This window comes from Neofelis nebulosa, chromosome 8, assembly GCF_028018385.1.
Source record: "Neofelis nebulosa isolate mNeoNeb1 chromosome 8, mNeoNeb1.pri, whole genome shotgun sequence".
NCBI lineage: Eukaryota > Metazoa > Chordata > Mammalia > Carnivora > Felidae > Neofelis > Neofelis nebulosa.
In genome coordinates this window covers 75,915,218-75,941,740 of record NC_080789.1, presented here as the reverse complement: position 1 = coordinate 75,941,740, position 26,523 = coordinate 75,915,218, and the positions used below count along the sequence as shown (strand labels likewise).

Below are 26,523 nucleotides of genomic sequence, written 5' to 3'. Positions count from 1 at the left end.
CTCTTGCCTCAAGTCCCTCCCAAGCCCTCTACTTCTAGATTATTCCCCAGCTTCCCTTCTGCTCTGTTCCTCTCTCCACATTTCTCCTGTTGAACTTCAGCACCCAATGTGCTCTGTCCTTAAACCCTTTATCAGAGTTGGTATCCCAGTGTCCATCCATCAGCTGCAAGCCGGTCTTCCAATCATCACCTGCCTTTGAGCCCCTGTCCCTGTACTCTTCTCACTGTACTGTTCACTAATCACTCTTAGATCCCTCTCTTTATCCTTTACCCACTCCTGATTGCCTAGATCACAAGCTGCTACAGCCACCCTACAAAGAACATAATCTTTTCCCTTAGCCAAAACAGTTGCCGGTTCAATTACCCATGGAGTTCCCCCTCCTCTCCAGGGTAAGAATCTTCCTTCTAATCACAACCAGTCCCTGCCTCCTCACTCCATCCTTTTATACAGAACCAGTCACGCCTGGATGAGCGTAACAGGAACAAACAGGTCTATTACTTGATGAATATAATAAATGCTTTCCTCCCAGAGAAGAGAATGGCAATCTTTCTTAAACTGGTGCTGATTCTAGCATTTCGGAAGGCTTTGCCGAATCCATCACTGAGCTCCCTAAAGATAGAAGAAGTAAAACTCTCTGACAGCATCACGCAGAAAATTGGATACAATCTCACAGCATGAGAAAACACACTGCTGAGTGGGTATAATGGTAAATAATAATGGGACGATCTAAAGCGAGGAGCCAATGAGTCATAGGAAGACACAGTAAGTGCTGCAGACAAATTAAGTAGCACAAGAGTCATTTTAGGAGGGCTCAGGGAAAAGACCAAAATGTTAGATGGAATTAAGATATGAGAAATGTGTTTGCTCAAAACTTGAATCCAAATTTGCTCAAAACTTGAATTCAACAGAACAGATTATTGGAAATCGTGAAAATCGTGAGCTGCTATTAAAAAGTAAATTAAAAATTCTTGAACATCAATTTCAAAAAAATTAACCTAAGTTCCTACAAAATATTAAAAAATAATTTTTTTTAAAGTTTATTTACCTTAAGAGAGAGACAGCAAAAGTAGGGGAGGGGCAGAGAGAGGGAGAGAGAGAATCCTAAGCAGGCTCGATGCTGTCAGTGCTGAGCCTTATGTAGGCTTGATACCACGAACTGTGAGATCATGACCTGAGGTGAAACCAAAAGCCAGACGCTTAACCGACTGAGCCACCCAGGCGCTCCTTAAAAATTAATTCTTATTCTCATAAAGAAGAGAATCTCACAATAAAAGTGACAACAATAACTGAAGCACAGAAAATAAGAAGTGATTTTAAGTTCACATTCTGGGGGTGCCTGGGTGGCTCAGTCAGCTAAGCGTCTGACTTCGGCTCAGGTCATGATCTTATGGTTTGTGGGTTCAAGCCCTGTATCGGGCTCTGTGCTGACAGCCTGGCCTGGAGCCTGCTTCGGATTCTGTGTCTCCCTCTCTCTCTGTCCCTCCCCTGCTCATACTTTGTCTCTCTCTTTGTCTTTCAAAAAATAAAAATAAACTTCAAAAATAAATAAACATTAAATTCACATTCTGTATTTATTAGAGCATGAGGCTATACACTAGAAATCCATGTTTCCTTTGTAATAAATATAACTTAGTTTTCAAAGGCTTGGTGAGTAACAAACAATTTAAAGCTCTAGTATATCTGCTTTAAATCTCCAAATTTTATAGTTATCATCATTTGTAAAAGCCCAACACTGAGGAGATATTATAACACAAGCGCAATTCAAAAGCCAAAAGAAATTATTTTTCATGCCTTAACAGAAAATAATTTAAACTAGGCCATTTAAAGGGAAGGCTTTAAAGGGAAGAAAACGATAGAATTTTTGGAGTAACTTAGAATTTAAAAGGAAAACTAACTGGAAAATAAATCTCTCATCTAAAACAAATCGGTGAATACGCCCTAAATCACTTGGATAATGCTATTTAAGATAAATAACATTTGAGACACAGGGAGACTTTCTACATTCAGGATGAGTCAATTTTGTTAATCGCAGGTGGATAATCTGCCTCCGGAGGTGTCCTGTGCTACAATTCCAAAGCCTATACCCTTCCAGACAGGGAAAATCCTCCAACTCCCTAACAAGATACGCAAAAGTAATGGCTACAACAGGAGAGTATACAAATTCTATTTTTATCTCCAGCCACGATGAATCAACCATGGAAAAACAATGGGATGTTTAGTGACCATTTTACAATGTTATCTTTGACTGGATAGCTAAGCCCTGACCAGGGCAGGTTCATTCCATGGGGGTGGGGGTGAGGGCAGGGCAGGAGGAGACAGAGGGGACTGTGAGCAATGGATGTAAGAGCTACATGTCAGATACGTATTATTTCCCAATGCAAAGTTTATTGTTTCTGCCATGCTTTAAGATATTCCACTATGTTTATGTATTATGTGATAAAACATGGTATCCTCCTTTAGAAGTTATGGTTGTCATTGAGTTTCCTGTGAGAAAACACTTCCCTGACCTTACATCATCTCCAATATTCTCCCTGGCTCTACCCTTTCTTCCAAAACCATTCTCTCCTCCACTGAAGTATCACATACCTTCCAACCTTCCCATCTCTCCATTCGATCAATTTGAAAAACCACGTACAGGAAAAAAAATACATGGCAGTGACTAAAGGTGATCAGGGATGAGGGTGGAATCTGAAAGCATCCATCTAGTGGACCTGCTAATTTTAAGGGCTACTTCGACATTATGGGCAGATAAAACTTCCATGAAAATAACATTTCACTCTCTTCCTCAACCCAACTACACTTTTAAACAAAAAGGATAAATGATTTTCATTGCTTTTCATTTGATGTTGAGGTAAAGGAGTAAATTGCCATTTGAACAGAAGATGCATCTTCTCTCAGTAACCCTTTTCTTAATACTTATTTGCCTGAGAAGACTGCCTAGTAAGGTCCAAGGTTGAATAAAAGATTAGTTACATACACTTTACAACATTGAATGAATTCTACCTTGGTCAGTAAGATAGATATAATATCAACACTTTCAATAAACTTGTCTAAATTACAAAATACCCTATAGATGAAGCAAAGCAGGTGGTTACAATGGCTTCGTGTTGCCTGAACAGGTTTCCAAGGCTTTGTCTCACTTATGCTACTCCAACCTCAGCAGGAGCTAGGAAAAATCTAAAGGGCATCTCATCTTTTCTGATTACATAAGATAATCATGATGCAACTGCCAGAAAATACTCTCAACATTTGCATAATCATTACTCTAGACATCTTCACCCCTTAGCCTAATTGTGTTTTTGTTGGTCTTGTCTAATGGAAATTGTCGAATGACCTGAACAAGGGCCACATTTCACACTATATTCTATTCACCACATGCCCCAACCAATAAAATATCAACTTTTTAACATGTTTCAAGACCAACATAAAAATAATTTTCTATTGGGAAGAATTTTAAGTAATTTAATAGTCTTATGAAAGTAGAGTTATATTTTCCTTTTATGGAGAAAATAACACCAGATAAAAATAACCAGTAAAATGATCAATTTAAAAATATGAGTGCGGGGCGCCTGGGTGGCGCAGTCAGTTGAGCGTCCGACTTCAGCCATGTCACGATCTCGTGGTCCGCGAGTTTGAGCCCCGCGTCAGGCTCTGGGCTGATGGCTCGGAGCCTGGAGCCTGTTTCCGATTCTGTGTCTCCCTCTCTCTCTGCCCCTCCCCCGTTCATGCTCTGTCTCTCTCTGTCCCAAAAATAAATTAAAAAAAATAAATTAATTAAAAAAAAAATATGAGTGCAAGTTCTATAAAAATCTCTATTCTGTTACACTGAAATAAAAATTCCCTATTTTAATTGCTTTTGTTTTCTCTCAAAGAATATTAAAGGCACCTCTGAGGTAGCATTGTGCATGTTATTGATTCATTTTTCAGTAAAAAGGGTGATTCAGTGACCTTCCAAGAATTTTCATGGGCCTAAATCATTAGACTCAACAATACAGTAACAATTATATATACTTAATAAAATTATCTGCATTTGTCTTACAGATTACTTTTTACTGACATATTAAAGTGAGCATAAACATATTTGAATTATAAGCTTACAAATCCTACAAAGATAAAAAAAATTATACATGAAAGAATGTTAAAAAAGGTAGTTGATATGCAAAAGTCTTCAAACTGGCACTAAGTAATAAGTTAATAAGTGAGAAGTGAGAATTCATAGATTTCTTATTAACCTGAAAAGAATACACTAAACATAAAGTTCAATTTTATACAGATAATGTGAGAATGATGCCCTCGGACATTTAAGTATTTGGATGTCAAAGGTGAATAATTTTGGAAAGTTTTGACAAATTTATTTTATGAGTTTGAGACTCTTAAAGGAATCTGACTTCCAAATTTCCCAAACCTTTTGATATTGTGGTTAGTTCTGCAATTTTCTCAGTATTCTTACTAAATCATCTGATTTTTATGAACAGTTAAATGAATCCAAATAATTGAGATTGGGTGAGGGTAGGAAGAAGGAGGATAGTAAGGGGGAAGATTTACGAGAAATATCTGGAGTTAGTTTGCTGTCTTATTTGGAACTGGAGAAAAATAGGATCATCCCATGCAACTGATCTGAAATTGAAAATGAAATATGATCCCAGTGACTGAAAGTGAAGGAAGAATACATAATTCTGAGATATCATCTTCTCTTAATCTTTATACACTTACTTTCTTTTTCACCCAATTTTGTAGTAAAAATTATTACAATCTCAATCAGTAGAAATGCATTTATTAAACATACGGTATGAAGAATGGTGCTACATATAGTCCCTAGCCCAAAGGAGGAAAATACCTTTTTCAAAATGTTTAATTCTTAAAAACAGAAGAATTAATACTATAACCAAACAGAAAACAATACATTTGCTTTTTTAAGTCTCCTCCTTTCATTTTGTGAACATTCTGCAGCAGGGCATATGACAGCTAAAATATAAATGATTCTTTACAAACATGTCAGAACTATTAGAAGAAAAAACTCAGGAAGATTTTTAAACCCACTTTTGGTCTACAACCACATATTTACCAATTCCAAACTACCAAAATAAAAACTGAAGAGTTAACATTTCATTGTCTGCATTAAAAAATACTTACACTATTGGCTTTTCCAGGCGACTTCCCTGAGAACCAACAATCTCCCCCAATGTACAAAACACTTGTCCCAGAAAGTCCTAAAATAGATAAAAGGATTAAAGCTCATAAGTTCTCAAGCTGTCTTTACACTACATATTTTGTACATCATATCTGTATTGGTTTCATTGCTGAAATACTGAATTCCCCGACTCCCAATAATGAATAAAATGAGCTCAACAAGCATGAATTTTAGCATGTCATTTTCCTGCAAACTGGCAAAGCCTTTTGTCCTTTTATCGCAGCTAGCTTGTTAATGCAAGTAAGCGGGAAACTGCTTTTACTTTCTTTTTCTTCTTGAAATTACAACAACAGTAGAAAAAGTTCCAGGATTTGAATCCACAGTTGGCTTTGGATATCTCTGAAACTAGTAAGCTTTGGGCTGAGGAGGTAGACTGTGAAAACACAGAGCAAAGGTGGTTAACAATACTCAGCGTTACCTACACACAGGCTACAGGTAGCCTGAGTGGCTACAGAGGGGGTCCCAAGCCACACAGCCAGGTGTCTGTTCCACTACTGACACTCATTACCTGGGACTGGGCAATTAATTAAGCTCTCCAGTTTCCTCATTGCTAACCTGTACTAGTTCCCCTCACAGTTGTTTTGAGGAGGAACGAGTTAATATTACATGAGTTAATATTAGCATATGTTACATACCTAAAAATAGGTTAAGTGTAATACATTGTAAAGTTCATTAATGTACAAACTAGATGTACCTTATTTCAAGTACAATCTTATACTTATTTTCAAGACTCAGAATAACCTTGCACAATGAAAGATCTGTTATTAATCTTTGTTTCACATATAAAGAAAATCCTAATCATACAGGAGGTTGATTTCTTTCATGGTCTGAGCAGTCAGAAATAGCAGACTAACCTAGATGTTCTGATTCCAGATTAATATGCTGCCTAAGAATTTAAATATCATAAACACAACGCAATTTCACATGCCAATAAAATAAGAGTTCCAACATCATCTGGGCGTGTTGAATCAAGAAAATATGGAAGTATTTCAGAGAGAGACACACACTCTAGTTTAGCTTGTATAGGATTTCAATCTGTCCTAAAAGAGAAGGTGGAAGATCTCCCTAAATTGTAGAGAACTGGCCCATGGGAAGCCCTAAGAAGGATGGACAGGAATGAAGAAACAAAATATTCAAAGTTTTTAATAAGTAAAAAATTTAAATGCCTAGCAAGTAAAAGTTATGTATTCAGTTCTAAAAAGTAAAAGGAGAGAGTGTTCTAAGTCTGATGAAGGAAGTCCATGCTGGAGACTAGGATAGTCAGGGTAATATTTCCCAAAGGCAGTAAGCCTTGAGAGCCAAGTAGAAATCAATCATGGAGAGAAGAGAGTTGGATATTCTGTTAGCTAGGATACAATGGGAAGTTACTCAGATCAAAGGGCTGAAAGTTATCAGGAGAAGGGAGGAGGGGGAAAGGACAAAAGCAGGGAAGGAGTGTGTTTCTCTTTGCAAAAACCAGCAGTTCCCAACAGATACCCAGTAAGGTGTTTCACCTGTTAGTCCCTTGGTAGGTGCTTCTTTCACCTGATAACCCCTTACAGACCCTTACAGGAACCAGCTGAGTCAGTCTGAGCCATTTTGGAGTTGAGGACCTGCAGAAGTTCCCCCACCCCACACCTCACCTAAGTTGTCCTGCAGTTAGTTACCTTTAGCTCATTATAAAACTAGGATCCCCTCCTATAAATGAGATTTTTCCGCCTATTTTTCCACCTGTTGTTTGAACATAGGTGCATGTACTAGCATGGTGACATTCTAGGCATATGGAATTGAACCCAAGTGCCTAATAATAGAATATGTATAACTCCTTAATGTATATGTAATGCATATGCAAGCTCCCTGATCCCACCCCCTAATACACTGGATAAAAGCTTCCTGTACTAACTTCAGGGACAGACAGTGCTTTGAGAGCTGCCTCCAGCTCCTTACTTGTGAAAAGTAATAAAAAGTTCTTTGCTTTCAACACTTCCTTCGGTTGTGTTCAATTTAATGCACTCCAGGCAGTGAACTCCTTGAGTACAGTTACAATTCCAGTTAAAAGAGAAGAGAATTGGCTACCCAAAAATATCTCTTTGCCATAAGGATTATTATTTTTTTAATGTTTATGTATTTACTTTGAGAGAGAAAGTGCTATCAAGGAAGGGGCAGAGAGAGAGAATCCCAAGCAGGCTCCATGTTGTCAGTGCAGAGCCTGACAGGGCTCGATCCTACCAACTGTGAGATCATGTCCTGAGCCAAAATCAAGAGTCCAATGCTTAGCCGACCGAACCACCTGGGTGCCCTGGCATAAGGATTATTTTAGGCTAATTATTTTTCAGAAATAGCAGACATGGGGGAAGCTCAGAAAACCAGGTTAGAAGTTAGCCTTTTGCAGGAGACATTTACATTTACAAGAAAAATTTCCATTTCTAAGGCTGTCTTCCTCACTGTACTAGGATGAAGGGGGTTACTAAGTCTCTTCTCAGTGGAGAAGGCAGAGACTTAAATCTGCATAAACTATGCCCTCTTTAAAATGCTTTGCCTGAAAACCTCCCATAACGCTTCCCCACTCACCAACATTTTTTGTCTTTAGTTAGAGATGGTATAAGGCTTGGACCATTTCAGGGAGTTACTCCATTTTCCTTAGTATCTCCCATGTATACAGGAGGTATAGCATGTTATTAAACTTTCATTTGTTTTTCTCCTATTAATCATCTTTTTTATTACAGAGGCTAATAAGAAGGGTAGAGGGAGAATTATTTTTCTTCCCTTACATAATCCTAGAGAACAGATCAGAGTTACAGGCAAGAATGTAATAAGAAAAGAATGGGCTTCAAGTAAAGGGGAGAATTGAAGATGAAGAGCCAAGTCAGACTGTAGAAGGTCCAGTTGGCCGGTCAAAAACAAACAAACAAGGAAGTTGTCGTAGGATAATCAGAAGCAACTGGAAGTCTTTTAGCAATGCAGGGGTACCATTAGAACAGTACATTCAGATTACATGGGTACCAGTGTGAAGAATGGACTGACAAATGAGGTAAAATCTGCAATCTGGATCAATCAGGCTATAGTAGTTAATAAGAAGCCAAGTGTTAAGACCCAAACTGAAGTTGTAGCAAGTGGTAGGAAACAGTGCAGAGCAGAGTGACAGGATTTGGTGTAAACTATCCTTGCACATGATGAGGATGGGGAGGGGGACAGTGGGGACAAGAAGAGAGGGACAGAAAATACTCTGGATCTGAAATTTGGTGGCTTCCAGAATGACACCATCACCAGCTAAACCCAAGACATGACCTGTATTGCTCACCTGTCTGTACCCAATGACCTTTGGGTCCCACGTTTTTCCTTAAGTTCTTTCCAGTTTATCTATTACTCAACTCAGGCAAAAGGCCCAACGGGCACAGCATCCATGATGGAAACTGAAACTACCCCTTAAGCTATAACGACTGGCTTGGCAAAGAGTTCCAGAGGCCCAGACCATCCAGATCAGTTTGAGCTCAACCACAGACTCATACCTGCGCAGACGGACTATGGAGTGAAGGACAGTTATTCCTACTTCAATATAATGCTAAATTATCTGTCCAAGAAGGAACAGAAGCCTCATTAACATAACATACAATATAGGTATAGGCATGTTTTCTTAAGGTGAACATGCAACCTTATGCCCACCTCTACCTATGATGACAGGGTTCCCCTTTCTAAATATTCATCCTAACCCTAAGTAAAAGAATCCATCCACTCTTGCTTGGAGAGTCAGGGCTTTGGAAGTTATTCCCCATGATCTCCTTATTTGCTGCAAATTGATTCCTTTGTGTGACAACTCCATCTGGTGTATCTCCACCTTGGTGACTCACCAAGGAGCAAATTCACATTAGTTCAGTTACAACACCTTCATGAAAGTGCAAATCATTTTAAATTTTGGTTCTGAGTAATTAGAAAGTACTTAAGGTACAGCCTGGACATATTTAAATTAAATATCCTTAGTAGCAACATGTCTTTCCCAATTTCAAAAGAGACTTTACAGGTATGTTTATGGGTTAAAAAAAAAAAAAAACAACCTAAATTTCTCTAAGTCTCATGGCAGAAAGTGCTGAATACTAAAGATTTGGAATAGATCATTGTTCTGCGTTAGCAGTCAAAAGCATGGGGGATTCTGGAACTCTTTTCTAAAAAATATTAATACTGATAGATAGCTGTGCATACTACATGTTAAATGGATATGGCCAAGTCTCACCAAAAGCTGTTCTGTGCTGTCATTACTCAAGAAAACAGAACTGAAGTACAGAGCATATCCTTATGAGAGAAGACATATTAGCAAACGGAGAACACACAAATACCATCAGTGATGAACAAAAAGGAAATTAAAATAATAAAATAAAATGTATACCAAAAAGCTATGGCATTCATCTGTACACGCTATCTCTATAGTTATTGCACACTTTGCCCCTAAATATTTATAGCATTTTTGTAGTTCCTTTAATCTGTCTGTGCTTCTGTACTCCTTATCAAGCAACACATTTACCACTCACAGTGAAAAAATCAGCATATAGTGTTTGTCAACTAACTACTCCTTGCACTGGAAATTTCTACTGAATCTTTATTTTTTACTCATCTCAATGCTTCACATTTTCTATGCATTTTACACAGTATGGTAACAGAATACATGTGTCCTTTAATGGCTATTTTTAGATATTGTGGTCTGTAATTAGATAAAGATAGAAATAATAATTACCTTTAACACAAACTGCTTTACTGTTTCTTACTATGGTGTTGTGTTCCAGTTGATGAGTCATTAGAATTACATTAAAATAGAACTTCCAGTAATAAATCCAGGCACGTTTCCACAGCTTTAACACACACATAGACCAAATCTAGTTCACGGTGTCTGGCAATTGAGAAATGCTTCCATTTATTCAGCCATATTAACTATTGTGCTTTCCCTCAAATGGCCAAGAGATCAATAAATATTTGCCAAATTTAATTATTATTTTATAATCTAAATAATACACAGATAGAACTTAGTTTTGAAATCTATTTAAACATACATAAATACATGTTGTTAGTATATAGGATGCATTCTACCAATATTACCCTGAATATATCCCAATATCGTCCTGAATACAATATGCTGGTATTAAATCTGAAATATCTAGCAGTGCAAAGTAAACAAGAAAAAAGCAGAAAGCATAGCAACAAAGCAATATAACCATGAGTTTTGTGTTACATAGGTAGTTAAAAAGTTATCAGCACATCAGAAGGAGTCTTTGGATTACTCCTATAACTACTTAAATCTAGTTTTATTACTAATACAATGCAGACAAAAATCCTAGGAAACACTGCTATACTATCAGAGTCCAGCTGATTATTATACAAATACACAGTTGACTCTTGAACAACATGATAGTTTAAACTGTGCGGTTGCACTTATATGTGGATTTTTTTTTCAGTGTATACAGTATAGTACTACAATTCATTTTCTCTTCCTTATGACTTTCTTATTTCTATAGCTTACTTGATTGTAAGATTAGGGTATGTAATACATATAACACACAAAACAGGTATTAATTGATTATGTTATCAGTAAGGCTTCTGGTCAACAGTAGGCTATTAGCAGTTAAGTTTTGGGGGGGTCAAAAATTATACACAGATTTTTGACTATTGTGGAGGTTGGGACCCTTAAACCCCATGTTGTTCAAGGGTCAACTGTATTTCTCTTCTTTTTCTTTTTAACATTCAGAAGAGCGTCTCCTTTAATTGCATGCATGAGCAAAATATTCTAATTCCTTCAAACTTATTACTTCATTATTTTTTCATACAATTTTTACTGATCAATTCCTCCACTACATTTCATATTATACTGTAGCTAGCTACTTATCTATATTCATAAAAATTACATTAATGCTATGTACTTTAATAATTCCACACATATTAATAAGGTAACTTACTTTGCAATAAATGAACTTGTTTTGTTGGTTTATTTGCTTGCTTGCTTGCTAGGTACCAGTATAAATTCTGATACATCCTTTATAAAAGATCTTTTTTATTTATTTATTTATTTATTTGTTTAGCAAAACAGTATAACATATTCCTTAAGAGTGAGAATTATGAATGTCTATACTGTTTGTATTCTGGCTGAATCATTTACTAATGACTCTATGTCCCGATATCCTGACCTATAGAATAGAGATAATGAATAATGCCTATATATAAATTATTGGGAGGATTAAATAAGATATTATATGCAAGGTACTTAATAAGATTATATACGCAGATAATATATGCAAAGCCCTTAGAACAGATACTTGAACATGGTAAGCATCTAATAAATATATGCTTCTCTTCTCCTCCCTACCTCCCTGGGGTTAAAAGTTTATTACTATGTACTTAAAACTTATCCCTGACTACTAGATTCCAGTACTGCAGATACTATAATTACCTGGATAAAGTATTTTTATATCCCCTTTACACTCATAGCCAATTCAAATACCCATATTAAGTGTCATTATAAAATCCTAAAGTGCCTTATACGCTAACTTATCTTACATGGTAAGTAGTATACATATAAACATACATATGTAAAAGAATGACATTTTTAAAACAGTGGTATAGTGAACCAGGAGGCCTTCATGGTAAGTGAAATTTCTGATTTCTACACTATCACAAAGCCAGTCAACTGTAGTTGATCATCAGCATCATCATAAACAATTTCATAAGCATTCAATAGCGTGGCATCTTTCTCCTAAAAGTTTATAAAGATAGTCTGTAAATGGCTTTCCTATTTTATGATGTGATCAAGGAACATCTGAAAATATAATATCTCTAATTAATAGATAATTTAGATGAAAAGACATTAAACTGATTTATGATAGCTAAGTTTTAACACAGCACAGTAATTGGGTGCAGTCAACTGTTCAGTAGTTAATCATTCTATTTGTTGATAAGATAGACTATTTGCCTCCATTTATTGCTCGTACCCATTTTGTGATCATTTAACTCATATTAAGCATATTCATGCTAAGCCACTAAGAGCAAGATAAAGTAATACAAAATATTTTGCTTTTACAATATTTTAACCATTGCAGAAAAAATTAATGAGGAAAGCTTATATTACCTGTGAAATTTTATTGTTGGCATTATCTATTTTATTGCTGGTATTCCCTGCTAATATTGCTGACTACCTCTCTATTTAATTCATCCTAATCACATCAACTATAAAGACTGAGGTGTGACTTAGTTATATTATGCTAATATGGCAATCATTTATAATAATCAAATATAGGTGCTTCCATTCCCCAATAATGACTTCTACTTTCTTTAAGGTTGTTAGCACATCTATATGCTATTTTGAAAATAAGGCAAACTCAACATGAAACAATTGGATTCAATATTTTGGAAGAAACAATTTGTCACGTTTTAACATAATAATACAACTTTTTTAAGGCAGGGATTTGTCTATTTAATGGATAGATCCATCTATAATTCAAAAATGCTATTCTACCTCCAAGAGATTAATAAAATTTCTAAACTTAGACATCAATGGTTAAATTACAAATACAGTTTCAAAATTATACTCTAAAGTTGAATGTATTTCTTTTATCTCAGCACAAATGTTGATTTTTAAAATAGTTTTTGTTTGTTAAGAGTCCAAATGAAAGCAGTAAGCCACTGAATGAAAATTAAGCTTTCAACAATGAGGGATGGCCATTGAGCTAAATTAACAAATTTTTTAAAATTATTCGCAACATATATATTTAATTGAAAACCATGCTATATAGAGACTACAAAATAAAGCTATACTATTCAGAGATAAACCTATGGAAAATATTTACCTTTTGGGGGCATATCACTTTATGTTTGTTCTCATTAGCAAAGAAGTGAGAAGTGTAATATGCTTACAGAAAGTAAGTTAAATATTCTCTCTGCTGGTAGTCATGGTAAGACAGTTGACAGGCCAAATAACTAGAAAACTTACTACTACTTATTATTAAATAATATGAAATATAATATAGCATTATCCAATACTAGATAATAGTATTAAATATAATGTAATACTATCATTCAAAATCATTATTAAATATTGAATTCGAAATAAGGGCCAGCTTTGCATGCAAACAATCACACCTAATATAACTTAATGAGTGCTGAAGATACTGTCATCAGACCTAATTCAGGCATTGTCTCCTAAAGTCTAAGATTCTACAAGCCCTTACTGGAAATGCAAATGGAAACATAATTCATTTATAAAACATCAGTCATTAATACTTTAGCTTGAATATGCTTAAAAAGCTAGCTCTCATCATCTAGTAAGGGCCTGAAAGCATGTTTATAGAAAAAGAAAGTTATTACTGCAAAGGCCTCTCAGGAAGCGACAATTTAGTAGAGATTTAAATAATGTAAGAAAAAGAACCATGTGAATATTTGGCATAAAAACATTCCAGGCTGGAGGAAAAGCAAAAACAAAGTTTCTGAAACAAGAATATACTTGGGCATTCAAGGAAAAGCAAGATGGCCAGTGGACCTGGAACAGAATGAGCAAGGAAAAGAATTAAAGAGAGAACCAGGAGTCTGGTTCTTCACCCGAAGGACCGTGAATTCTATCCTGAGTGTAGAGGGAGGCCACTGAAGGGTTTGAATTGAAAAGTAACATGTTCTGACCAGCTTCTAAAAATGCGAATTCTGGCTAATATTCTTCCCTCAAATTTCTAAATGCTTCAGTTCACCAAAATTTCTAATTTAAATTCTATTTTCTTCTCCATTTATATTTTTTTCAGGCATATATATATATATATATATTTTTTTTTTTTTTAAGGTAACTTTAATGAGTTCCAACTCTATAGGCTGATGGTTTGCAAAACCATCTTTCTATTCTCCAGATATGGCCTAGTCAATATCTCCAGTTGGATGCTTATTGGGGTCTCAAACAACATAAACCCATTCTGAACACTGAGTTCTCCAATCTCACCCCACCACCTCAATCTCTTCCTCCATGATGTACCCCTCGCAATAAACTAAACACCATTTATTCAGTGGCTTTTCGCCAGTAACGTAAGAGTCATTCTAAATTATTTTCTTATGTTCTCACCTGAAATCCAATTCATCAGCAATAATATCACCAAAACATATTCCAAAACTGACCACTTCTTAGCCCTTCAAGGGCTATACCCACCAAATACTATTCATTTAGCCAAATCACAATAGCCTTACAGTTGGTCTCTTTTGGGTCACCACCAGGGGAGTTCCCCGGGTAAAATCTGAAACTGGCACCCATACCTAGAGGGCAAGGAAAGACTGAAGAAAAAAGGCAGGTCCCTCCAGATTGGTAGGTGGCAGGTTTAATAAGCAAGGGAACTTACATTATGAGGCTGTCTTGGATGGCTGCAAGATGAGTAGATCTCCACACTTGCCTGCCAGAATCACAACTTTTTTACAGAGGCCTTAATGGGGTTCAGTCATACATTCAGTCCAGATGGTCTCAACATCCATTACTCTCTCAGACTATGTCTATGAAACAGGCCAGTGGGCAGAACATACTTTTCAAGGACAGGGAAGGGAGTGACCAGATCCAGTTCACAGGTAAACCAGTCATGTTCTCCTCCAACAGTTTCCTTAATTTCAGTCTTGCTTCCCAGCCCCATTCTCCACTTCAGCTGTCAGTTGTTATTTAAATGTATAAATCATCTTCCGGTGAAATTCATTAAACTTTTTTTGAAGCCATGGCCTACAAATCTCTGCATCATCTGAATTCTGTGTACCTTTTCAATCTATTTCATTCTGCTCTCCTTATCATTCACAAAATCCCATATATGGTAGCTATCTTCAGTCACATCAACATTCCAAATATTTTCCTGACTCAAGGTCCTTGCATTGCTGTTGCTTTTACCTGGAATGCTCTTTCTCTAGATTATCAGTAGTTCCCTTCTTCTCTTTGCATAAGTATACCCAGGATGAGAACTTGTGCAGAATCACTCCACCTGGTTGAGAGGAACCTAAGCTTCTAGCTAGCATTCTTCATCAGTCACTGTTTCTCACTATCAATTTCTTTTAAGTGTATAAAGAAGTAAGTTATCTTAATCATTTTGCATTTGTTTCTATTAAATAAATATTGCCCCTTCCACTTCCCCAACTCCAAAATGTAAGCTGTTTTAGGACAGGGGGTCCTTGTTTGTCTTCTACACTGCTAAATTACTGAGCACTTGAACAGCACTTAAATATATTCATTGTTTGTCTGATTTTAAGAAAATACATTAGAATTTGGTTCAGTTATATATGGGTTAAATTGGTTTTTCTTCTGATGAGAAAAATATTACCCCACTTTCTATGAGAAAATGCACTTCATGGTCCAAACAATTATCTTTCAAATGAAATTTTCAAAACAACTGATCTACATGTGGAAGTTTATACATATATGATATTTAGAAAATATACTAAAGAACATACACACCCTCACTGAAGGCTGGTATTTCATGGCCCAAATAATCCAATGAGCTATTAACACATCTAAACAAAAATTTTAGCAGGTACCTTCCAAGATCATCCAAATGGAAAAATGCGTTTTGGATTGCCTGGTGTGTATGAAAATTTAGTACACAAAGTACAGTTTTGATGTCATCTGGTCTAGAGAGCCAAGCAGAATCCTAGATACACCAATTATGGGCCTGTTATTAATCTTTTCATTAATGATTTGGCTGGTGCAATTAAATTATTCAAATGAAAGTATGCTATGCAGTTCTGCTAATGGCATTAAGATGAGTGGGCTCGACAGCAACTTAGAGAACAAAACTGGAATTCAAAATGTCAGATTTTGTTCACAGGATCTAACACTTTGGGGGGGCTAATATTTTACTAATTTCCCTAGAAAATCATAAAATGGATAAAACCTCTTAAGGAAAATGTCCCTGGATTCCAGTGCCTGCATCATGTAATGTTTCTGGTGAATGTTTCTCCACTACAAACTTTCCTACCATGAATAAAATCAGTTAAGGGGCGACCAGGTGGCTCAGTCGGTTGAGCGTCTGACTCCAGCTCAGGTCATGATCTCACGGTTCGTGGGCTGGAGGGTTCAAGCCCCACGTTGGGCTCTGTGCTGACAGCTCTGGATTCTATGTCTCCCTCTCTCTCTGCCCCTACCCTGCTCACACTCTGTCTCTGTCTCTCTCAAAAATAAATAAACATTAAATAAAAAAAAATAGGGGCTCATGGGTGGCTCAGTCATTTGAGCATCTGACTTCGGCTCAGGTCATGATCTCGCAGTCAGTGAGTTCGAGCCCCGCATCAGGCTTTGTGCTGACAGCTCGGAGCCTGGAGCCTGCTTCAGATTCTGTGTCTCCCTCTCTCTCTGCCCCTCCCCCACTTGTGCTCTGTCTCTCAAAAATAAATAAGTGTAAAAAAATTTTTTAATAAAAAATATAAATAAATAAATAAATAAATAAATAAATAAAATCAGTTAAAAGTATACCAATCCTGTATCCACTCACCCTGTATTCATTTGCAGTATTAGGAATCTAAGGTACAATGCTATATTATATCTCTATTTTCCCTACTAGTACCAAAAATTTAAGAATTTGACCCAAGATCCCTGAATATTGGAAATCAAATAAAGTCATCCCGAAATGGGTTTCTGTCAAAATTATCAGAAATGATCGGGGCGCCTGGGTGGCGCAGTCGGTTGAGCGTCCGACTTCAGCCGGGTCACGATCTCGCGGTCCGTGAGTTCGAGCCCCGCGTCAGGCTCTGGGCTGATGGCTCGGAGCCTGGAGCCTGTTTCCGAGTCTGTGTCTCCCTCTCTCTCTGCCCCTCCCCCGTTCATGCTCTGTCTCTCTCTGTCCCAAAATTAAAAAAAAAAAACAAAAAAAAAAACAAAAAACAACGTTGAAAAAAAAATTATCAGAAATGAGAATAGGAAAAAAAAAGATTTTATTATTGTTAACTCAAGGAGTCTCTCTTGCTACCAAATCCCCTTTGTAAAAGGTAAGTGCCTGCACTCCACATGCAAACCCACGCACTTAGCAGTCTTTCCTAAAAGGTTCCAGTTTTTATTTCACTTTGCAAAGTTGGCAGGTCGACAATCACACTTTTAAACAACTGTATCCTCAGGGAGTAGACCCAGTTTGTTTATTGGCTTCTCTAATCTAAATCTCTCCTGAACTCATTTTGGGTTGAATGAGTTATAAAATCTGTACTTGGATGCTTTCAAATAGCTTTTGTTGTTAATTTCTAAAAGAAATTCGGGACACTAATTTCTAACAATTCATATCACAATTCCAAAACACATTTTCTTCCTTATCTGACATGCTTCATCCATTTGTAAGCTCAGGCACTTATTAACTAATTTGTATTGACTGCTTAATATATTTAAGAAATATAATACAGAGACTACTGTAAACAAATACATTAAAATGTGAGGTAATATGAACCACAGGAACTATAGGAAACTATGCAATACTTTGGGAGAAAGGTGATGAGAATCTGAATTAAGTAACAGTAAGAAAGGAAAGAAGACAGAAGAGAAATAATACTTCATTATAATGAACAGGATTTATAGCTCACAAGATGTGGTATGTGAGACAGAAAGAGGTTAACGATACATCCACGTTTTCTAACTTAGTATACCGTGATGATGATAATTCTCAAGATAGAAAATACAAGCAGAGGACCAACAACAGAATGGAAGAGGTCATACATTCTTGATAATTTGAGTTTTAGGCTTCTGCAGACTAGCTAACAAGCAGTTGGAAACTTGTTTTTGCTAAGGTACAAAGAGAGATAGACACTTGGGAGTCATCAGGGTAAGGCATGGAAATGGCTGAGATTTCCCAAGGAGAGCTTATTGAGATGAGATGACAATGGAAAACAAAACCAGGAAAAACCAATAATAAGGGAGAGGAGGAGGAAGAGAAACTGAGAAAGGATAGATAATGAGTAAACAAAGAAGTAAGAAAAGAAGTGAGGGAGACATTTCTGTGGAATTAAGAGGAGATGAGTTTGTTAAGAACAGTCAATTGTATCCAAAATAATGGGAAGGTCAGGTAAAGCAGAAAGTGAAGAGAGGCCAAGATATTTTTCTCTAACCTATGTCAGAATAGTTCAAGCAGAAATGAAAACCAGAACACAGTAGAGTAAGATGGGAGAAACCCAGGCTGCTCTGAAAAGAACTGCAGCAGTAAGAAGGTGGTAAAGGAGATAGCACGAGAGTGAAGCAGAGTCAAGATGTCAGGAGGAAGACATGAAATCTTTCTTACGGAACATATAAAAAGCTATTCTGCAAAAAAAATATTTTAAAAGATATGTACATTCATGCCTTCTATGGTACATACCTCAGTATGGATTATTTAACGAAAATATAGTTATATCATGTTTGAGGTACCTTCTTATCCCATATACTAGTCTCTCCCTAAATTCAAGGCCACCACTTGGGCAAGGACCACATGTTACCACCTTCACACTCACCCTCAAAATATCCAACCCTATGGAAAGTCCTTAACTGCCAAGTTATCATGCCCTCTAAAAAGTAGTTTGAACTGAGAAACATAGAAATTATATTCAGGGAGAATGGGCACTTGAAAGCCTATGTCCACTCAAGAGTTTAGGGAGTTCATTTTTCCTACATGCACAAAGATGAATAAACAGAGAAACTTGGTTTTCAGAGAGAAACAGAAGCTCAGAGAAGAGTCATAATGCAAAGAATATGTAGCCTCAGAGAAAAAGAAATAGAGAAAATTGCTGTCTCAATCCCAACCCTCCAGGCCTGTTTTTGGCTGTAGCTCCTACAAGGACAAGCTACACATCACATTTATGAGATGCTTCTAAATCTCTTTAATATTAACCACCTACATGTGAAATAAATATAATGCATTTTCTTTCCTTGCAACTAAATTTTTTACTAGAAAATGGAATTCTTTTTCTGGTTCTTCCAGTGGAATTTGGAAAACTTCCAACACAAAGCTTTGCAAATAAAATTTAAATATCCAGCCACAATGCTCCGAGTCTTATGAGGAGCAGGAAGGCAGCATGGCAATGGTAATGAGCATTACTTATGGGGAGGAATGAGCTTATTACAGTATTTGCTTTCAATTTGTAGAAAAGTCAATCAGAAAGACTATTCTTTGAATCCTTCATCAAATGATTCTGCTCTTTGCTTCATGACAACAATAAATATCATAGCTTCTTTACAATGAAGGAAAGGAACAGTAAATTGTGATTTTTACCACCATACCCAGCTTCCTAGTTTCCCCAAATCAGCCTCTCAACCTCTTAGCTTGGGATTACCTCTCATGTGTCTTCTCTTCTCTGAATTAAGACATCCCTCCTCTCCAAACTACATTGGAAATCATATCCATCTGTTCTAGTCAGTAGGCTACAACAATAGAGAAGTGAAAAAAATCTCACCCACCTGACCCTCTGGGCATGACCATGACTCCAGCCAGCCTCCCACCTCTCAACTCTGACACGGCTGCCAATTCTACATTCATGTATTCAGATTCCACTTGGTACCTGGTTAAACTTTCAGAATGCTGTTCTCAGAGAGCACCCCCTCCACCCCCATTCAGCTCTTCCTGCTAGTTTGACCTAACTCTCCCTCCAGACCTCAACCTCTGCATCTGCCTAGCTCTGAGGCCTTTGCTGCCCCTGAACCTAAAAACATCCCCAGGGAATAGTTATGGCCTGGAGAGTAGAGCTCTTGAGAAAAGAGGAATAGGTAGAAGGAGGGAAGATCAGGACCCAAAAAGAAAAAAAGAGACTGTAAGTGAACTTGAGGACAGACTCTGTATGTCCATCTTGCTCATACTGTACCCTCTGAAGCAGACATGGTGCCAGCATGAGGAGGCACTTAGAAAATATGGTTGAACAAATGAGCCACAAGGACTAAAGAATGGCAAATCACTCTGCCCTACACCCAAGTACTTCTCATTCTCGCACAAGCGAAGCCTCTCCAAATGACACGGGCTTCATCTTGCTCAACCTGAATTAATTTCAAACATTGCAGGGAACTGAAAGAATTTCTTTTAAAAATATATAAATAAATAAGGTTAATCCATTTCACACACTAAAGGTACCTTTGCTTTAAGAATTTCCTTCACGTGCTATTCTAGGATCCTTTAAAAATGTTATTTATTTTCTATGACAATTATTACATGAAAACTTATGGGAATATACCTTTAATATTAATGCATCAACATAAATACCAATCATACGTTATGATTTTGCGGTCTATATTACATAATCATCCTAAAAACATAAAGTGTGAACTTACATGTTTGGACAGGTTGGGGCTCTTTGAGTCAACATCATACCTAAAAGATTAAAATATGAAACTCAGATTATTTCCACAAAATAGAGAGCTACAGAAAAAATATCAGTATTTTCCCCAAAAATAAGTAACATTATAATGAACCAAAAATATACCAGTAGGGAAAAATTAGCAAATTAAGAAGTTTCTTATAATCTTTAGTCTATATGCCAATAGTAGCATTCACAATCTCTGAGTCCTTTTATTTCCACAACCTAAGTAGAAGTCCTGATATTTTCAGTCATTAATTCTGCTGCTTGATAAGAAAGTTATAAACTTCTCTTTCGTACTATCATTAAAAAAAAAAAGTTTGAAAAGTAAAACAAAACACAAAAACCATTCTCTTTTGTGTGAATCAGTAGTATCCTAACTGTTTAAAACTCCCTAACAACTGCAATTCCTCTCCTCTGGATACCATTTAAAAATAAGCAGGTTCAGGGCACGTGGCTGGCTCAGTGAGACGTGTGACTCTTAATCTCAGGGCTGTGAGTTCAAGACCCATGTTGGGTGTAGAGATTACTTAAAAATATAAAATCTTTTAAAATCAATCAATCAATCAATCAATCAATAAGCAAGCAGGTGCTGGGAACAGGCTGTCGTTTGTGTACCTTTTAACTTCTATTTAATATTTTAAATGCTACTGTTGACTTTGAAATTTGGCTAAAGTAAGGAGACGTTACTTTTCCCCAATCACTGGACTTAGGGAAACCGAATATTTTACGAAAGATAAATACATTCATATAGTACTACGTTAGGTCCTGATTTTGACCAGTTGGTACTGGAAATAAATGATTTCTTAGAAAGATTCTGGGAAAACATCACTCACTATTACCTTAACCTCTCATTTTAAAGAAATTCTAGAAATGGAAAGGTTGCTACCAGTCAAAACAAACTCAAATAAATGAAGTCTTGAATAGGAAAATATTTTTTTCTTATTCAACACTGGCTCCAGTGTTTCTCCCAAATTATACTCCTTTCACATTCCTTGTCCATAGCTTCCTACCAAAAATTAACTGCCTTTTTAAAGATTAATTAAAGCCTTCACTCTCACTAAACAAGAATGTTTTTACAAAGAAACAAAGCATCTCCATCAATAAAAGGCAAAGAAACAGAGTTCACTGAGTGTACAAATGCTGGGCAGAGGTTCACGTACTCCCCAGCTAAGAATGTTTACCACAGATTGTCTTTCAAATTGTATGAGGCAAATACCTGCCTTGGAGGAATTACAAATTACTCTTCTTCACATTAGGGCATTCCGATCAACTCTGAACAGCTGTAACCTACAATTTTAAATCAGCAAACTGCCAACATCTACTGAAAACCTACAGATGTTAGCACCAAAAAAAAAATTCTTATTCAAGAAATTTTTCTTATTCAAGACAACTTTTTAAGAGAAAATTGAAATTAGCAACTACAGCAGTATCAAAGGTGAAAAATAACTATGCTGGTTCCTTCCCAAGAATCAGTCATGGAAACTGTTTTCTATAAAGGGTATACTGTGGACGGGGGAGAAATAACATGGTATGTTCAGTTGTGCTAAAAGAAGCAAAAAGAAAAGGAGTTTGTTTTCATCACAAAGTTTAAGTATCTTCAAATATAATCTTCTTTCATTGCCTTTAACAAAGCTTTTTGAATGCTACTCTCTTGAAAATATGTAATTTGCAGCATAGTTCTGATGGCTTTAGATAATATGTTGGATTATAATGCATTTGAAATTATCGTGAGTTTTCCTTTAATGGACTTTTCCTTCTAACTTTTCTGAAAGTATCAAGACTACTCTGGTCCTTACCCTCAGACATAAACCCCACATCCTAAATAGTTAAAGTGTGTGTGTGTGTGTGCGCGCGCGCGTGCGTTTACATGTTTGAATGCCATACTCTTATTAAGAAAGATCATATTGGCAAGCAGGAAGTTAAGTAGTTTACACCTACAAGGGTACATCCCATTGCCTAAATTTACTAATGTTAATTTTGCAAACTTGAAGCTGCTACTGAATTGGCAGTAACCGATTTGGGTTGATCCTAAAGATTACCTTTCAATTAGAGGTAACAGATGTTGACTAGAGTTTTTCCTGTACTTCTGGAATTCCAGCTAAGGTCCAAAGCTAAAAACAAAAGATGCTAATATGCTTAGCTCAGAGGTGCCAGTCAGACCTTTCTTCACAACTTACTCATAAAGTGACAGGCTATTTCCTACCCCTTGTGGGGGCAAGGGGAGGTTCGTCCCATTCCCCAAAGTCAAGTGAAGGGGATCTCCTAAATCCGAGGTGCCTGAAGAAAAAGATAGCATCTGAGTCCCCAGTCAGACGCTGCTGAGCTACAGAAACTGCCTACAAGTCCAGCCTGTGGCTGCCATTAAAAACTATGTCAGCTGACAGTCCTAGGAAGTGCCTTCTGAGGGCTGAGGAACAAGTAGAATGTGTGACATCTGTCCCCTTTAAGGTCTAGATTCTTCAGAAGATAAGAGACCCACACCTCTGCCTCCCAGCTCACCTACCCTTTCCTTTTTCCACCCTCTGCTCTCCCCCAAGTAGCTGAAAATAGCTCCAACTGATGGGAGAGGAAGTGAAGAGTTATGAAGTTTGAGATTAAAGTTTTAAAGTGAAGAGTATAATGATTAACAAAATAAGATGGTTCTAGGGGCGCCTGGGTGACTCAGTTAAGTGTCCAACTCTTGATTTTGGTTCAGGTCATGATCTCAAGGTCATGAGATTGAGCCCTGCTTTCTTTTATGAAGTCTCTGAAATACATACAGTGAAGTTGAACAATGTCATTCATTTATCATGAAATACTAGAGAGGTGTGTTAAGTTCTAGCAATGCCCTAACTTCTTCCTACCTTTAAGCCTTTCCTTGTCCATGCTAAGCATACCAAGAAAGCTTAAAAACATGAAATAAGTATCAGGTGCCTCCCTACCACAATACATTCTCATTTGGACTCACTAGTTTGTCAGAGTGATTTTTGAAATGCTATCTGTTAAAAGAGGCATAATATTTGAAGACTAACCAGCACTGAGTTCAGGGGAATTACATTTCTTGCACTCAACACGTTTTAAAACCCATTGGCTTCCACAGCCTCATCTTCAGTAGAGAGGAGAATGCAATCGTTAGCCTCCATACAGGCAAATCATTCTTTACCTTCGTTTCCTCTCCAGAATGACTAGCCCAGCTCTCAATTTTTGCTCATTCGTCTTCTAACAAGCATTTGATTGCTATCATCCTTTTGAAAGCACTATTTCCTTTCTTTTCATTCCACTTGTGACATTCTATAATAGCCACAGTTATGATATAAGTGATAAAGGCTGAGTAGGACACGGGCTTAAGAAGCCAGGGCCAAGTGGGTACAGTGGTGAAACAGTCACCTGGCAGCAGCTGCTTGTGATGGTGACAGGAGCCTGTTGGCAGACAGCAACCAAAATGAAACAGAAATGGGTTCTGAAAATTGGAGCCAAAACATAGGCAAGGCCCTCAGAGAACAAAGTATATAGGATCTTGGCTTCAAAGGCAAATTCCACCAAACTTTAAAGAAGAATTAATACCTACTCTTCTTAAACTATTCCAAAAAACAGTAAACTTCCAAATTTGTTCTATGAGGCAAGTATTATCCTGATATCAAAACCAGATAATCACACCATCAACAAAGAGAACTACAGGCCAAAATCCCTGATTAACACAGATGCAAAAATTCTCAACAAAATACTAGCAAACTGAATCCAACCACACATTAAAAAAATCAACCACCATGATCAAGTGGGATTTTTGCCTGGGTTGCAAGGGTGGCTCAATATTCATAAATTGATCAATTTGATAAATTGTATCAATAAAAGAAAGGGTAAGACCATATGATCATTTCAATAGACGCAGAAAAAGTATTTGACAAAGTACTGATAAAAAAGTATTGATAAAAAACTATTGATAAAAAAAAAACCCTCAACAAAGTAAGCTTACAGGGAACATACCTCAACATAATAAAGGCCATATTTGAAAAACCCACAGTTAACACCATCCTTAATGGGGAAAATCTCTCAGTTTTCCCTCTAAGGTCAGGAACAAGACAGGGATGCCCACTCTCACCATTATTATTCAATATAATACTGGAAGTCCTAGTCACAACAACAGAGAACAGAAAGAAATAAAAGGCACCCCAATTGGTAAGGAAGAAGTGAAACTTTCATTATTTGCAGATGTAATGATACTATATACAGAAAACCTGAAAGACTTCACCAAAAACTGCTAGAACTGATAAACGAATTCAGTAAAGTCGCAGGACACAAAATCAATGTACAGAAATCTGTTGCATTTCTATAGGCCAACAATGAGGCAACCAAAAAAGAAATTAAGGAAATATTCCCATTTACAATTGCACCAAAAATAATAAGATACCTAGGAATAAACCTAACAAAACAGGTGAAAGACCTGTACTCTGTAAGCTATAAAACACTGATGAAAGAAGACAAAACAAAGAAATGGAAATATATGCCATGCTCATGGATTAGAAGAACAAATATTGTTAAAATGCCCATACTACCCAAAGCAATCTACAGATTTAATGCAATCCACATCAAAATACAAACAGCATTTTTCACAGAACTAGAACAAAGAATCCTAAAATTTGTATGGAACCAGAAAAGACCCTGAATAGCCAAAGCAATCCTGAAAAGGAAAAGGAAAGCTGGACACATCACAGTTCTGGACTTCAAGTTATATTACAAAGCAGTAGTAATCAAAACAGTTTATTATTGGCACAAAAACAGACACACAGATCAATAGAACAGAATAGAAAACCCAGAAATAAACCCACAATTATATGGTCAATTAATCTTCAACAACTCATGCAAGAATACGCAATGGGAAAAAGTCTCCTAAACAAACGGTGCTGGGAAAACTGGACAGCAACAGGCAAAACTATGAAATTGGACCACTGTCTTACACCACACACAAAAATAAATGCAAAATGGATGAAAGACCAAATGTGAAATCTGAAACCATAAAAATCCTAGAAGAAAACACAGGCAGTAACTTCTTTGACATCAGCCGTAGCAACTTCTTTCTAGGTATGTCTCCTAAGGCAAGGATCAGGGCAAAAATAAACCATGGGAACTACATCAAAATAAAAAAGCTTCTGCACAGCAAAGAAAATAATCAACAAAACTAAAAGGCAACCTATGGAATGAGAGAAATGACATACCTGATATTGCAAATGACATACCTTATAAAAGGATAGTATTCAAAACCTATGAAGAACCTATCATACTCAACACCCAAAAAACAAATAATTCAATTTAAAAATGGGGAGAAGACATGAACAGTTATTTCTCCAAAGATGACATATAGATGGCCAATAGACACATGAAAAGATGTTCATCATCACCATCAGGGAAATGCAAATCAAAACTACAATGAGTTATCACCTCACACCTCTCAGAATGGCTAAAATCAACAATACAAGAAATAACAGGGGTTGGTTAGGATATGGAGAATAAGGAACCCTCTTGCACTGATGGGAATGCAAACTGGTGCAGCCACTATGGTAAACAGTATAGAAAAGCTAAAAATAGAACTACCTCATGATCCAGCAATTGCACTACTGGGTATTTACCCAAAGAATACCAGAATACTAATTCAAAGGGACACATGCACCCCTACGTTTATAGCAGTATTATTTATAATAGCCAAAATGTCTATTTGGCTAATTGATGGACACAAGAGCCCTAGTGTCCATCAATTGATGAATGGTTAAAGAAGATGTGGTGTATATATGCAATGGAATATTACTCAGCCATCAAAAAGAATGAAATCTTGGCATTTGCAATGACATCAATGGAGCTAGAGAGTATAATGCTAAGCAAAATAACCAGAGAAAGACAAATACCATGTGATTTCACTTATATGTAAATTTTAAGAAATAAAACAAAGGGGAAACAATGAGACAGAGAGAAATTAAATTTATTTTTATATGAATTTAAATTAAAATAAAATATGAAAATGAAATTAATTTAATGAAAAATATGAAAATTTAATTTAATTTAATGAAATTAAAATGAATTTAAATTCATATAAAAATATAAAAAATTAA

General features: G+C 36.5%; 1 protein-coding gene across 2 annotated transcripts in view; it reads right to left on the bottom strand.

Annotated features, from left to right (window-relative positions):
- Nucleotides 1-26,523, bottom strand: part of CPNE8 (copine 8) — a 227,624-nt gene that overhangs the window by 141,496 nt on the left and 59,605 nt on the right. For both annotated transcript variants that reach the window (XM_058743122.1, XM_058743121.1), the window contains exons 5-6: nucleotides 20,415-20,454; nucleotides 5,134-5,210 (exon numbers count right to left, since the gene is read on the bottom strand). In XM_058743122.1, the coding sequence (XP_058599105.1) occupies nucleotides 5,134-5,210; nucleotides 20,415-20,454 (117 nt within the window). The remainder of the gene's footprint in view (nucleotides 1-5,133; nucleotides 5,211-20,414; nucleotides 20,455-26,523) is intronic.